The sequence below is a fragment of the Camellia sinensis genome, chromosome 6 (assembly GCF_055761805.1).
Source record: "Camellia sinensis isolate YWXY chromosome 6, ASM5576180v1, whole genome shotgun sequence".
Taxonomy (NCBI): Eukaryota; Viridiplantae; Streptophyta; class Magnoliopsida; order Ericales; family Theaceae; genus Camellia; species Camellia sinensis.
Window position 1 is genome coordinate 130,017,809 of NC_138966.1, and position 16,237 is coordinate 130,034,045.

Sequence of the window (16,237 nt, forward strand, 5' to 3'; positions counted from 1 at the left end):
TTTATTTTTTATTGCTTATTCAACAGGTAGAGGCAGAAAAAGATTGTTTAAAACTCCAAATCTTGGTATGAATGCCGATTGTGCTTGGACAAGACATGCAAAAGAATGCTCTTTTTGCTGTTTTCCTTGTAAATATGATAACATATAGCCACCGTATATGGAAAGTACTAAACTCAAATCAGGATTCGAGAAAGAAACCTGAATATTATTGAGAACCTATTACAACCTGATTCTGCTGTAAGTTCTGTGATTGAGTTCTTTCATAGTTACTGTATATCCTCCTTCTCTTTCTCCTCCGTCGGAAGCCGGTTCTCTTCCTTCTTTCTCTTCTTCTCTGGTAGTGGATATGCACAGACCTAGATCGAAGTTTGCATTTTGCAGTGATTGTACGGAACACAGACCCTGAGGCAGAGGAAACAGAATTCAAGTTATTAGCTTATAAATAAATAAATCAAGAAATGTATGATTGGTTTGGTTTGGTTGTTTTGGAAGCAAAATCGTGAATGGAGTCAATGAAAAACAAGACTGAGTGAGAACAGAATGCAAAGAAATTACAAAGCAGAAATGAGGGAGTGAATATTTCTGGGAATCCATTGTTCATTTTTGGAAGTTTCAAAAGGGGGATTTGCAACTCTTCGAATGTTCACCCTGCTTAAACTCCACAATCCTCTCTCTCTCTCTCTCTCTCTCTCTCTCTCTCTTTACTGTCTCTTCCTCCTCACTCTCCCGCTCTGGTTCACCATCTGACGCAAAAACCCTGGAAAAAAACTATAGAGAGATCTGCAAATATCTCTTCCAAACTTCCTCTCTCACTCTATATATCTATATATATATATATATGTATTGGTCTGTTTATGTATTTGCTGCTGATATTCAATTTGTGCAGACGGTGTTTGTTATGCCAAGGACTTCAACATTGTGAAGCATCCCCGATGTTCCAAATTTGCAAGTAATCAAGCTGATGCGAAAAATCACCGTTCTCTCGCTGGAACCACCAGATCTGTGTTTGTTCTTGTTATTGTTCTGGGTGAGAGGATTAGTATTTCAGCAGACAATACTTTTTTTTGTTGTTGTTGATGATTGCAAAAGATAAAAAAAATTGACACAAACAGATTGTTTTCAACAGATAGTAAATGATCTTGGAGATTATTATTTTTTTTTTTTCGTTCAACATTAATTTTTGAAAACAAAGTTAGGTTTTGAACAGATAAAATTTAAATAGATTTGAATAGATAAGAAAATAAAATATCCGTTAATTTTTGTTTCAATAGATAGAAAAAAATTGAACAAATAGGGAAATTTTTTAACAAATAGGAAAAAAATTTTGAACAGATATGAAATTTTTTAAATAGATGGGAAATTTTTTTGAACAGATAGTCAATGAAACAGATAAATTAAAGGATAAAATTAGAAATAAAATGTTATTCAAAGAAAATAAAAGGACCTGGCCAAGACTGGGCTCATGCCAAAAATGAGGCAGGCTGGGCTGGATGAATTTGCTAGGAGCCCAACTGAAGCTAGGGCCTGGCCAAGACTGGGCTCATGCCAAAAATGAGATGGGCCGGGCATTTACATGATTAGGATCTAGATAAAACGGCATCGTTTCATTGACAATTGGAATTCAAAGCCCATTCTCTTCTACGATCTACCATTGCGCAGAACAGAGTGAGAGAGAGACTGTATCACCATCTCAGATTCATCACTCTCTCTCATCGTTAGATCAAAAAATTCCCAAATGGAAGAGCTCAAATCAGCTATGGGCGAGCACATGGACCAAATGGCAGATCTAGTCGAGAAATTCACCGCCGAGCTTCGCTCTGGACTTCGGCCGGCTTTCGACAACTTCATCGGCTTCTTCCATGCCATTGATTGGACGGTGCACACCTCTCTCTCTCTCTCTCTCTATATATATATATATATAGAGACAAACATGCGTTGAAAGATATGCATAACCTTGTTGTGGATTTGTTTGTCCAGTCAACTAAATTGAATATAAAAATTCGTTTTGGCTTTTTTTTTTTTTTTTTTTTTTTTGGGGGGGGGAGGGGTGTGTGGAATTGCTCCATTTGATGGGGTTTCAATTGGGATTTTTATTCCACTAGTATTTGTCTAAATTAGACCAAATATGTTGTTTTTCTAGTATAAATCAGGTCTTAAGTTCATGAACCAATTGGTATGTCAATTAGAATTTCTAAGTGGGTAATTGATGGTAATTTGTTACCATTTTGTGGGTAGAATTATTACTGAAAAGAGCTTATCATTGATTGGAAGTTCAAGAAGAAAATATGAGAGGAGAAGTGAATAGAGATAACATAGGAAGTCCACCTAGGGTTCCAAACCAACTGGGAAATGCAATACCTTTGAAGCCTGAGGAGAGGCGTTTGTCGTGAGATAAATAATCCTGGCCCTATTTGGCTGAAAATGATGTTTATTTGACTATTAGTCCAACTTTTATTTTTCTAACCAAACCATGGATTAGTAAAATCTATTGAACATAAAGTCCAATCCCATGCCTCAGTCCCATGAAACAAACGCCCCTCCATCATTTGATTGTTAGATTACAAAGGAAATTAGAATCTTAATTTGATTGATGTGGAGAAGTGTGCAAAGGGGAATTGGTGTAATGAATTGTTAGGTAAATGGGAAAGGTGAGTGATTAGCCGCAAAAACTGTAAATGTGTGTGACATGGTCGTTAACTTGATTGTAAAATGCCTTCCCTGAATTCAATTCCATTTACAAACTCAGATAATAATGAAACTTTGTTCTTTGTAAATATCTGAAAGTTTCTACATCTCCGAATTCTTTTATTCCGTTTTTTGTAGGTATTTACTAGAATCTTTTGTTTCTCAATAAACACTTGATATTTAATGTGTCACATGGGTATAAAGAACCGGACATTGGAATCCTGGAAGAAGTTGGACAGGTGGAATCAGTGTTTTTGTTTTGATTACGAATGTGTATTGCATCTTGAAGCTCAAACATTTGAATTCTTAGTATTCTTTAACGTGACAGTCTTTCTATTACTTTATAAAATCTGAATGGTAATGCTTATAAATCTATTTTTCTCTAAATTTTTTTCATGATCCAAAATTTGAACACAATACTGCAAATTAGCAAATTATGTATGTAAATGCAATAGAATATAGAAGTCATAAACATTTTTCTTCTGACTAAATTAAGTTCTACTTAGTTCATTAGTAATGGAGTTTGTGTCTCATCAGCACCTATTTTCATTTTACAAATGAGATCGATTTCGGGTTCTTAACTTTATTTGTTCTTTCTATCCTGCAGGAACCTTGGTTAATATCCTTGATGTCGTTCGATGTTGTGTTGCTACTAGTAGTAATCATCTCAAGGGAGAATATTAATTTTCAGATGTGTTTGTTTCTTCTTGCACGTAAGTTTTTATCTTCATTTGGGTAAATGTGTCTTCTCATATTTGAGGCATTGTGCTATGATGCATGGTGATTTTCCTTCTCGTCTAAGTGAAAATATTGTGAAAGTATTTTCATGGTCATTGGCTCATAATAAGATTAATGTCAATGATTTGTTTTAAAGGAGACCCCCCAATTACTCTTTGCTTCCACAGTTGTGTAGCTTGTCATGTAGGACGGATGAGGAAAGTATTGGCAATCATTTTTTGCAATGTCCGGTGGCTTTATTGTTCTAGGGGAAATTGTTTTGTATGGTGGATGTGGTGTAGGTGTGACTCCTCCCTACAACAAACAGATGCTTTTGATTGAGTATACGGGATTTGGTGCCAATAGCAATGCACATGCTCTTTGGGATTGTGTAACTTTTGCTACATTTGGAAGATTTGGTTGGAAAGGAATGCATAGATAACATTAGGTGACCTGTACAACCCTAACAAGAACCATAATAAAGCCCAAAAGTTGACAATATAACGTAAGTTGACCCAGCTGATCACAAAAAAAAAAATTAGTTGACCCGGGCAACCCATGTCTAGAAAATTTTAAATTTACCAAAATACCTTGCTCTTTAAAATTACATATATACATGTGTGTGTGTGTGTATGTAAAGATTATCATATTAACACTTAATTTGATTTTTTTTTTTAAATGATATTAATACTTAAAATCTAGATAATCATAAAATAGGAGTCTACTAAATGTCTAAGAATAGGCCCAACAGTGAAATTATTCTAATATGCAAAGTCTTTCTTCTCTTAAATTTAACAGCATCGTTCTTATTTGTGTGTATTCTTTATCTTTCCTCTCCCCATATGCTCATGGAAGGGGTGGTGTTGGGTTGGCTAACTCTTCCATCAGCATTACTTTTTTATCATTTTGGCTGCTTTAGAACCTAAAGGTCATGCTTATCTCTTCTTGAATTATGCACATAAGATACTCTGTTGGATGTTGAAATGTTGATGAAAAAAGATTTTATGCCTTTTTTGATAGTTTGTGTCCAACTTTCCTCTTTAACAGTTACAGACTAGAAAAATGGCTATGTTTATTTTTCTTCTAATCTGCAGTATCCCAAAACTACACTGTTCACATAGCCAACAAAACATGCCACCCGTTCAAAAACCTAACTTCGCCTTCATCAACTGTTATTGAACTCTTTATGTGATGAATGTTGAATGAATGGAAAGTCAACTATCAAAAGTTCATCATTTATATCTATATGGATGCTCTAGGGAGATTCAACTTGATTTATATCGGTGATGTGGGGCAGTGGCTGGTGTATATTTTGCTGAGACACTTAATAGTTCTCTGAGAGACAACTGGAAAAGCTTTGCGGGTCAGAATTATTTTGATCCTCAAGGACTCTTTCTCTCAGTGCTCTGGTCCGGGCCTCTTCTCGTCATTGCAATAATAATACTGGTTAGTTGACAACCACTTGATCCTCTCTTCCCTGCTCCATACCTTAATATGTTGAACTTCTTACCGAAATGTCTTGATTGTCTTGATTTCATTTACAGGTAAACACCCTCTTCTCCTTATGTTATCTAATTGTGAGGTGGAAAAGAGCAGAGCTCCGACACCGTGCAAGACTTTCACATAACAAGCAGGATTGATTTACTCCTCTGCTTCATTAGCCAAGTAACCTCCTTTGAGTTTGGATAAGAGGCATATCAGTCGTGGAGTTTAGCTTTTGAAGCAGGACCCCTCCTGGTTTCTTTATGAATATTTTTTTTCCCGCCTTTCCTTTTCTTTTTTTTTCTTCCCTTTTCTTGGGGTGTCATCTTGTTTTTAATTTGAGTGACATTTACCTTTTTTTCCTTGTTTTACCCACTGAAATTTTGAGCACCACAGGCTATCAAACAATTGAGCTACTGTTTCTATTATCATCATGCCTACTCTTCTCTCTTTATTGTTATTATTTTTTAAATTTGATCTGGAAAAGCATGTCTTGATTGCTTTAAGCACTTTTTTTTTTTTTTTTTCTTACGTAGCATTTGGTTGGAGGGATTTGGAAAGGAATTTGAAAAGAAAAAGGAAAATGTAAATGAAATACGAATAAAAAATGTCTGCATTTTAATTAGTTTTACACACTTTTTTCGTTTTGTTTTTTTAAATTTTTTTTGCAAATTTCTTAACTAAACACAACGTTAGAGAAATGACGGTAAATTGGTGATTGTGGTGATGGGAGAGAGAAAGCGAGCTTTTGTGGATTGGTGATTGTGGTGATTGGTGAATTAGCAGTTGTAGCGATGTGAGAAAGGATGGAGGGAGGTGGCGGTGGATTGGTGATTGTGCTGTAGAGAGAGATAACGAATTTTTGTATAGAAATAATGTAATATTCAAAATTTTGTTTTTCATAACAAAACATGAAACTTGCTTTGAATATGGAATGGTTTACGATTCAATATTTAACTGATGTGAGATTCATTAGTCTACGTCATTTTGTTCAACAAACATGTACGATTTTTATGGGTAATTGATTTTTGAAGATTATTTATTTTATAAAAAGTTATAAAAAAATTTTATACCAAAATTAAAAAGGGTTCAACATTTCATAATATCACTAAATGAACGAATAGACAAAAAACAGAGAAAGAGACAGGGATGATGGTATTGGGATTAATGACTATAATATTACAAAAGTTTGTTTTTGGAAAAAAATATTCAAAAATGTTAGAGGTTTCAAAAATTCTACCAAAAGTTTTACTAAATATCTCACATGGGTGTGGGACCCACATGGATCTACATTGTGGGTCCCACACCCATGTGACATTTGGTAAAACCCATGTGACATTTGGTAAAACTTTTGATAGAATATTTGGGGTCTCTAGTATTACTCAAAAATATTTGAAACCCAATTTTAGTAAAAGTTCAATTGTTATTTATTATTTATTTTTCAGTTACACAAATAAATCGGCCGTTATAAGAAATTCTTAACGGCCCCCTTTTCAAATTTTCAATATTCAATTCAAAAATCCCCCCAACCCCTCCCATTTCATTTCAAGAACCAAACCCCACAAATTTCCTTCAATCAACCCCACCATCCATCTCTCTCTCTCTCTCTCTCTCTCTCTCTGCAACTTTTGCCCCCACCATGGCTGCTTCTGATAAGAGAGAAGAAGCACAAGAACAAGAGAAGACAATCCCTGTATTCACTGTCCTCAAGAACAACGCCATCCTCAAGAACATCTTCCTCCTCGACAACCCACCTTCAGTTCCTGATCCCGAACCCTTCAATCCCCTTAAAAATGGCGACCAAGTTCAAGAATTCGAAGAAACCTTGCTAGTTGGACGACACCCAGATTGCAATATCACGTTAGAGCACCCCAGCATCAGCCGATTCCACCTCCGAATCCACTCCAAACCCTCTTCCCACAAGCTCTCCGTCATCGATTTGTCATCCGGTACTTGTTCCTCTCTCTCTCTCTCTCTCTCTCCCTAATCCCTAATCCCTATATATATCAATTTCTATGTGTTTATGATTAGAGTTCTGATGTGTTCTTGGTTCTTGATTGTTTTAGTACATGGGACTTGGGTTTTGGGGAAGAAGATTGAACCGGGGATTCGAGTAGAGCTGAATGAGGGTGATACAGTGCGGCTTGCTAGCTCAAGTAGGGTCTACAGGCTTCATTGGGTACCGGTGAGCTGCGCCTATGATATGGAGAACCCCTTTGTACCGCCATCAGATGTGTCGGTTCAGGTGGAAGAAAGCAAACGAGAAGGAACACATCAGGTGAGTTTTTTACTGCTTCAATTGGCATGAAATTGTAGGTTGCGCACAAGTTGTTTGTTGAAATGTTCTTGATTTTCTTTTTTATTTTCCTCTCTTTGTTTTGATTGTATAGGATCAGAATGGTTTGTTTGTTGAAAATAACGAAATTCAATTACTGGATAATTTGGAGGAGGGTATGGATTTGGTATTTTGTAATGAGAATTTGATATCTCTGAACAATGTGATACCATCGGCACCTCCATTGCCAGAATACATGAACTCGCCTTTGTTTTCTGATGAAGAAGTAGAAAACAGTAATACTTCCATGAAAGATCATGAACATAGGAAAAGTTTTAGCCGTTGGTCTGAAAATCAACAATTTGATAAAGATATTCAGATCCCACAGCCTTCTGCAGCTATAGAAGTGCAATCCGAGATTAAAAAACTAGAGACCTCCCCTGGAGAGTTGGAGCGAAATTTGAACTTTCTGGAATGCTTGGAGGCTTCATTTTCTCATGAAGAAATTGAAAAGAAGTGCTCGTTGAGAGAAGATTATGATCAGAGTGAAATGTCATGCTTTTTTGATCAACCTCTATTGGAGGAATCTGTAAACTCACCTTTGCCCAGCAGGATTGTTATCTCTAGGATAGATGATCAACAATTGGACAAAGAAAACCAGTACCCAGAACCTCTCTTAGGCACTGAAGAACTGACTGAAATAGAAAATCCAGGTAGCTTTCCAATGAGATCCGGGCTAAAATTTAGCCTTCCAATAAGCTTGAATTCTTCAATATCTGGTGAAGAAGAAGGCCATCAGGTTGCTGAAGTATTTCATGTAGTTGAGAATGAGGACCCATTAAGAAAACATCATGATTTAGGTGAAATGCCTTTCCTTCAGTGTGGACATCTTGCGACAGAATCTGTGAAATCATGTTTGCCTGGTGGGAGTGCTCTCTCGGAAATCGAAGGCCAACAATTTTACAAAGCAAACCAGAGCCCACAAATTCCCTTTGCCACTGGAGGGTCTCAAAAGGAAGATCTAGGAAGCCCTCTGATAAAATCAGAGCAGAAGTCCAACTTGCTTGGTGGGAGTGTTCTCTCAGACATCGAAAGCCAACAATTCCATGAAGCAAACCAGAGCCCGCAAACTCCCTTTGCCACTGGAGGGTCTCAAAAGGAAAATCCAGGAAGCCCTCTGATAAAATCAGAGCAAAAGTCCGACTTGCCTGGTGGGAGTGTTCTCTCAGACATTGAAAGCCAAAAATTCCACGAAGCAAACCAGAGCCCGCGAACTCCCTTTGCCACCGGAGGGTCTGAAAAGGAAAATCCAGGAATCCCTCTGATAGAATCAGAGCAAAAGTCCAACTTGCTTGGTGGGAGTGTTCTCTTAGACATTGAAAGCCAGCAATTCCACAATGCAAACCAGAGCCCACGAACTCCCTTTGTCACTGGTGGGTCTCGAAAGGAAAATCCAGGAAGCCCTCTGATAAAATCAGAGCAAAAGTCTGAGTTGGCTAGCATTTGGTCAAGAAGAGGTAAACCGTCTAGTGTTCTTCAGATTCAAACTGGCAGGAGTATGGGAAAGAGGACAGGGTCTGACATCAATGCTGAAGTTGAATTACTGCATCAGGGAGATATCGAAAATGATGTTATCTCAAAGGCTCTTTTCACTGATTTAGATGATGACAAAGAAGAAGACTTTACTCCAGACAAAGAGAATTTTACTCCAAATACTCGTATTATGAAGTCCATGAAGAAGATGGGTAAGGTAGAACAAATCATGGATTCCATGTCATACAGATCATCCTCTTTGAAAAATAAGGTAATCTCAAAGGCCGCTTCGACTGGTTTAGAAGAAAACGAAGAACCCTTTACTCCGGACAAAGAGAATTTTACCCCAAATACTCTTCGACTAAGGTCCATGAAGAAGAAGATGGGTAAGGTAGAAGAAAAAAAGCATTTCAAGTTACATAGATCACCCTGTTCGGAAAATGCCATTAACCCTTCAGGCAAAGAGATACAGACACCAAAAGTGCTCCAAGAACAGAAACCGCTAAGGTCTGCCTTTAGAAATCAAGAACGTTTAGAACCACAGGCTATGGTAATGAAGAGTAGAGCTGAAAGAGTGCCGTTTCAGCCTCTACTTGTGAACTCTAGCAGCAAGAGCAAGTCAGAAGCTGCGGTTCTTAGTACCACTTCAAAGAGCAGCAATTATGTGAACTATGTACAAACCATAGGGAAGGTCACCAACCCTTTTTACGTAAGTTTGACTGAAAATTTTCTTCTTTTTTATTTTTGGTTCTTTTGACTGTTCTAACTAGGTTTATTTTGCATATGGTCCTGTTTTCTGCTTGCAGAACAACTCTATTGCAGAGGAAAAGAGGTGGACCATAGTGGTGGACACTACTTGTCTTCTGAACAAGGAATCAAGGACAGCACTACAGCTTTTACAAGGTCTCAAGGGGACACAATTAATCATTCCAAGAATCGGTAATAAACATTTACTGAACTTTTTTTCCCCCCTATTTAAGTCAAGTTTATCAAATAAATTTTAAAGATGGATGATACTACTGAATATCAGTCATAAGGGAACTGGATTGCATGAATCGGCGAGGTAGTCTGTTTAGACGATTAACCGAGGTTTCTTCAGCATTACAATGGATTGAAGAGTGTATGGTGAATACAAATTGGTGGATTCATGTTCAGAGCTTGGAGGAGGAGGGAAGGCCTATTGCACCGACCCCACCTGCTTCGCCTCAGTCTCGATTCAGTGAGGGGAATGGCGGGTTGTTCCCTGATGGGCCCGCAAGCTCAGTTCCCTTTTCTGCTTGGTGGAGTTTACTTGAAATTGTTTCCCCAACAGCAGAAGACCATATCCTTGAATGCGCTCTCCTTTCCAGAAGAATTAATAATGATGGACAGCTCGTCCTTCTTACGAATGATGTCACTTTGAAGATCAAAGCCATGGCAGAAGTAAGACTTCACTCTCTCTCTCTCTCTCAGTTCCTGAGTTTATGATGAAATTAGCCACGAACAGCAAGCAAGCTGATTTTATTATTGTCTCTCATTTATCATGCATTCTTTGAATGTTGCAATTGGAATTTGAAAGAAACAAAAAAGGAGGGTGCTGCAGTACCCAGATCAAATTTATTTTTTTACTTTGATGTTTTGTCAATGTGTGTACCCTGATATGCAACGGCATCATTGTGATCTGTTGTGTTTGGAATGAATTTATGTTGTTTTTTTTTTCTCAGGGTTTGGTCTGTGAGACAGCACAAGAATTCCGTGACAGCCTAGTGAACCCATTCTCTGAGAGATTCTTGTGGGCTGACAGCTCTCCGAGAGGAAGGACTTGGTCTTGTGCAGACGATGTTGTTCTAAGGGAGAAATATTCCCGCTCCTCAAGGAAACCATCAAAACTAGGAGAAGGCGGCGCCAAAGGTTTAAAACTCATATTGCTCCACAATTCTCGTTATGCACTGAGTTCAGTGATCTAAATTTTTTTTTGCAACAACTGTTCAACCCTCTTCTTTTGAAATTCACAAATTTGATTTGACGTTGCCTCGTTGCATCCGTGCTGTGAATTCTTTTTCACTGTTGCAAATGTTGCTGTTCATTTCATCGTATTATGTGAGGAGGGTTAAAAATTGGTGTTTTGTAGCAATGTTTGTTTTGAAGGATAACAATCTTTTGTATCCATCCAAATGCAATTATAATTTTGCTTTATTTGGCAAGTTCCTATGTGATTGTTTGTTTGTTTTCAGTCTCCCATTCTCCACAAAGTTTAAAGACATATTTTCCCATTTGGTTAAAAGTGGCTATGAACTTTATATGAACAAAAGTCAACCTTCTTCCTTTATTTATTTAATTTTGGGGTGTGTTATTCTCACGCCATTTTTTTTAATTGCAGTTTTAATTTTGTCATTTAGTGTGTATCGGAAATGGTAACGTGTAAAACTTCAATAAAAAGATTTAAAAAAAAAAAAGTTAATTTTGAACCTTTATAATTTGATTAAAGTTTTACTTTGCTCACTATGATTTCCAATTAAATAGTTTAGCTCTTCCTAGAAGTCAAAATTAATTATTTGAAGACGCTTTTCAATCTTCTAAATTTAGATAAAATGACCAAATTGAACCGTTTATATTTTAATTGTTTTTTGGGGACCTTTTAAGAGTAAGTGCATTTAAAAAGTAAAAAAAGAAAAAAATGATTAAAACAGGAAAAAAAAATTCACTAAATACAAATAAAAATCCGTCTAATCATATTTTTTTAACAGTAAAACCAAACATGATTTGAATAGAAATTCGCATCTTTACTAATATGCCATTCACGTCTCTCTCTCTCTCATAAAATAATGAGAGGTTGGAAGCATTAATATAGTTTAAAAAATAAGTTGAAAAGGCCTTTATTTTTTTTAAAATAAATTAATAAAAAAATGTATTTATGAATAAATTAATAAATGTATTTATTTATTAATAAATTAATAAATCAATCGCCAGCGCAAAGTAAATAGGAATAGGACAACAATAACTCTTCACAACTTATTGATTTTGTTCACTTTGGAGGACAATTTGGGCCATTCACATTTAATTCTCATCGCCCTTAAAAAAACAACAAAAAACAAAAACTTTGCTAATTTGTGTAATATTTTCTTAACAACTATATTCCTAGAATTGTATCAATTGATCACCCAAAAAGGGGAAGAAAAAAAAACGAATATTTTTCTTGAGTAGCAATTTATCACCCAAAACTTTCACTTCTCCCCCCAAGAAATGATGTATAAGCTTTGAAGCTTGTAAAATTTGGACAATCCCACAATATCATAGCATCATTATAATTTACATACACAAAGAAGCATAAAAAAATAGAGAGTGAAACAAATATTTAAGAACAAGAAACTACAGGTACAAGGAGAGTCACTTCACCTTATAAATCAAGTTACTACAAGCCCAAAATAAAATTACTCCTCTAAAATCATTCAACATCATTCGAATTCGAACCAGACTCACCTCCTGCAGTCTTCTGAGGGTAATTACACGATCCAGAAATCAGAAATGAGAACGAAGTTTCTGAATCCTCAAATGGAGGTCGTGGGAACTCATGGAACCCACTAAGATTATACGAATCAAAGCTCAATGGCGAGAAAAAACTAGCAGGATCATCCGCGTTCCCCTTAACATCCACAATATTTTCGACTCCATTTACTGTAGACACCATGTTCGAGCCAAAGTTGAGCCCTGCAAATCCAACCTTGTTTGTTGGCTCAACCGAGGCTGACCCTTTCACCTCATCAATTGGAATGGCTGGTGTGTGGCCCTGGAAAAGACTAATGTGTCCGAAAAGCTTGTCTTTTCTTGAGAATGTTGTTCCACATGAACACAACCATTTATCCCTCCCACAATGCTTCTCATGTGTTTTGAGATCAGCAATAACCGAGAATTTCTTGGTGTTGCATCGTGTGCAAGTGTAGCTTTTGTCGCAATGAGTCCTCTTGTAATGGTTTTTCACACATAAAATGGTTTTCAGAGGCTGAAATTTTTTGTGCTCTTTGTTTCGCTTGCAACCAGCATAGGGGCAAGAGTACCGCTTGATAAGCATTGGCTCGGAGCTAGATTCCTTGATGGGTTTTGCTAGTGCTGCCGCTGTTTTGTACTCATCCCCATGACCTCTCATGTGCATACGCAAATTAGCATCTCTCTTGAATCCCTTCCCACATATCAAACAAAAGTGCGTGTGAGGCGCGAGGATTTCTTCTTTCTCTAGTTGCAAGATTTCATAGGAACCGGGGGGAAGGTTCTCCCCTTCATCAGGATCTTCTTCGTCTTTCAACTCTTGTTCTTCAGTGCAAATTTGTTCAGTTTTGCAAGTACCGGATATATCAACCTGGTTGGGTCGTGTGGCATTTAAATTTGGGCCCGAAGGAAATATGACTCCGCCAAGCTGCCCAAACTCGCTGATCGAAGGATTTGAAGAGAGGGTCTGCCTCACGGAAGGGAGAAGACTACCTGCAGTTGAAATCAATTGAACGATAATCGAGGTGAGATTAGCACTGATGAGCTGTTGTTGCTGAGCTACGAGTTCATCAGACTGATTCACAACTTGGCCTCTCCGGCCAACAATCAAATGCACCAAATCCTGGAGTTGGTGAATCTTTTGTTCAAGGAACGAGAGGTTGTTTAGCATTGCCCTTGGATCCCAATCTTGCATTCTACTTGCATCATCGCGCCTCTCATTCATCAGATCATCCTGTGGATCTGGGATGATCTTGGCCTGATTACTGGGATCGGAAGAAACTGAAGATGGATTTTCAGAAGGTTGGCTGTTGAATTCTGAGAATTGGGGTTCGATTCTCATACCATAATCTTGAAATGACGGATCTTCCCACTTCTGCTGATATTGCTGCAGATTGAAATTGGCGAGTGATTGGTGATCAGGAGGTACCTTTTTCGGTAATTCATTGCCAGGGGCAGAAGACTTTGTCCTAAGATCCATTTTCAATCCTCCTCAAATATACCTAAATCAATGCTATAGGGCTGAAATATAGGGACAACATAAAAGACATTCATCAGAACTGCAAGGAGAAAAAATAAATTTAAAAAAAGAAAACCAAAACCAAAATGGAATACAACTGAAAAAACCCATGTAGAATTGAATTGATAAAAAGCTTTAAATTCATCACCAAAAAATCATATTAGTATAAATCACCAGCAACTGCTATTGAATCGGTCAATCGAAAGAAGGGAGAGGGAGGGAAGAGACATGTACAAGCTATCATAGGAGGAACAAAGAGGGAAACCCAAATCTTATTATCATCAATATATAAAACTACAGATCTCACTTTATGCTCACAAGAAAACATTTTTGCTAGCGAACACAAAAATGGGTCATAGAATGTATATGGACCGATAAGATTTTTTAAAAGCAGACCTCACTAGTAAATTCTATAAAATCTTTTTTATTCATATGTATTTGTGTCCGGTTCTGTAACCAAATTATTTGTTCGTAGCAGACTATTTGCTACATACCCTATGTTCTTGTAACCCATAAGAGAAGTACATCCAACATTTGAAGATTTTAACCTAAACCTATAATTCAATAATTACTAAAAAATTAAACACCCTCCAACTCAAAGAATTAGTAACCCACTTTACATTGAAAGTCATCTAAATTGAACAATATATGTACTAAGAATCCTATCCAAAAGAAAAAAAACCCTAAAAAAACCTAGGTTAGAGGCCAAAAACCCTTAATAATTTTTATTTAAAAAAAAAAAAAGCCTTAATCTAAAGAACCCTAATAATCTCATCTTCCTACAATCTTAATGAAGATAATACAGGATCGTAAACATAGTCTAAAGATTGTCAAAACCAGAATATATCTCAATTCACTTAACTTTTTATGAAAACAAATCATCTTTTTATCCCCAATTAAAATCTATTGATCCACCTAAATCCCATTTCAAGATTGTTAGAAGTAAAAGCTATTTCAGCAAAAAGAACATCAAAAGAATCTCAATCTAAAAAAACCCCTAATAATCTCAACTCACAGCAATCTTAATGAAGATGATACAGGTTCCCAAACATCATTTCCAGATTGGCAAAACCAGAAAATATATCAATTCCCTCAAACTTCTCATGAAAAAAATAATAAATAAATCATCTTTCCCCCCCCCCCCCCCCCCCCAATTAAAATCTAACTGATCCACCTAAATCCCATTTCAAGATAGTTAAAAATAGAAGCTATTTCATCAAAAGATCCTAAAGATACTCAAAACACCCGCAATCAGAAACTAAGAAGTAAAGGGTTAATAATTGAAACTGAAGAACCAACTCAAAAAAGAAAAAAGAGATGGAGAGAGAGAAACTCGCCAGATTCAAGATTGCACTGAGAGAGAGAGAGAGAGAGAGAGAGAGGAAGGGAGGAATGAAAAGAGAAATGCAGCCGAAGTGAATCAATATGATGATGAGCATCTCTAGTACCAAAGAGATTAGTAGTTTATTGGGTCCTGTTTCATTAGATGTAAAACCCATCAATCAGCACCGTTGATTTTTTGGCAAATCTGATTTGATTTATTTGATATCATGCAAGCTAGCTTATTTTGTCTGTAGGTGAAAATAGCAATAATACTAGTGGGACAAAAGGTTGAATGACTCTGATTGGATTTGAGCATGGACCCACCAATTATCTTGGATGATTCTCTCCTCCCTTTCTTTGTCTTTCTCTTCAGAGAAAATGTTATACACTTTAAATTTTTTATTAAATAAATAATTAAATATTTTACCTGAGTTAAGAATTCACAATTTATATAAAATATTTGATTATTTATTTAATAAAAATTTTGTATTCTTAATATTACCCTTCTTTCTCAGTTCTGAGAAATTAGGAATCTTCAACAAATTGCAGCACTTTGACTAATTTAAGTTTTTTTATTTTTTATTTTTTATATTCAACAATTAAAATCAGAATTGAAACTCATGGTTAGACAGTTTTTGCAAATCATTTTTTTTTAAATATAAAATATGAACAATGATTAATTTGAAATTGAATTCTTGTCTAATTATTTAATTTGTAATAAAAAAATATAAATGGGTAAGTAAAAATAGTTTAAATAAATTTAAAATAAATATATTATTAACAAGTATGGAGAAAAGTATTTTTATTTTTTATTTTTTAATTATCAATTTTCATTTTAGGAGTTGCACTAGATAAAAAAATTGATCATACATATAAATAAATAAATCAAAAAGTCTAATCACACAGAGAACAAAATATAAAATAGACAAATGTAAGATAGAGTTTTCACAATTATAAATACAAATAATTTTGGGTAAATTATATTGACAACTTCGGAGATTTCTATTTAATACAGATTCTCTCTCACATTTGAAAAATTGCATTCTCCTTCATGAGGTTTGTAATCTCATCACAAATTATCTCTTGGATTACTGATGTCATGTCTTAAAATTTTTAAAATGACTATCTTGTCATTTTTTGTACCATTTTTTTTCTATCATTATGACTACATTCTACAATTTTTCATCATTAAATTTTACCTAAACATATTATTGTTGAGTGATGATATACAAACATAAATT

General features: G+C 35.9%; 2 protein-coding genes and 1 pseudogene across 4 annotated transcripts; 2 read left to right on the forward strand and 1 right to left on the reverse strand.

Annotated features, from left to right (window-relative positions):
• The first annotated feature begins 1,620 nt into the window (after nucleotides 1-1,620).
• On the forward strand, nucleotides 1,621-5,312 carry LOC114295067 (uncharacterized). Its single transcript, XM_028239250.2, has 4 exons — nucleotides 1,621-1,876; nucleotides 3,293-3,398; nucleotides 4,700-4,848; nucleotides 4,947-5,312. Exons 1-4 carry the CDS (start codon nucleotides 1,736-1,738, stop codon nucleotides 5,040-5,042), a joined length of 492 nt encoding a protein of 163 aa, XP_028095051.2. The 5' UTR covers nucleotides 1,621-1,735; the 3' UTR covers nucleotides 5,043-5,312.
• Nucleotides 5,313-6,260: 948 nt separating this feature from the next.
• Nucleotides 6,261-10,875, forward strand: LOC114295066 (forkhead-associated (FHA) domain-containing protein). Its single transcript, XM_028239249.2, has 6 exons — nucleotides 6,261-6,833; nucleotides 6,951-7,162; nucleotides 7,275-9,401; nucleotides 9,499-9,631; nucleotides 9,723-10,114; nucleotides 10,396-10,875. Exons 1-6 carry the CDS (start codon nucleotides 6,524-6,526, stop codon nucleotides 10,636-10,638), a joined length of 3,417 nt encoding a protein of 1,138 aa, XP_028095050.2. The 5' UTR covers nucleotides 6,261-6,523; the 3' UTR covers nucleotides 10,639-10,875.
• A 1,060-nt stretch (nucleotides 10,876-11,935) lies between these two features.
• On the reverse strand, nucleotides 11,936-15,150 carry LOC114295065 (protein SENSITIVE TO PROTON RHIZOTOXICITY 1 pseudogene; annotated as a pseudogene). 2 transcript variants are annotated; one of them, XR_014333044.1, is made up of 2 exons: nucleotides 15,011-15,150; nucleotides 11,936-13,675 (listed from the first exon to the last, which is right to left on the reverse strand). The product of XR_014333044.1 is annotated as a protein SENSITIVE TO PROTON RHIZOTOXICITY 1 pseudogene, transcript variant X1 (transcript). The 2 variants fall into 2 exon arrangements; XR_014333045.1 differs by having other exon boundaries at nucleotides 14,689-15,095.
• Nucleotides 15,151-16,237: the final 1,087 nt, after the last annotated feature.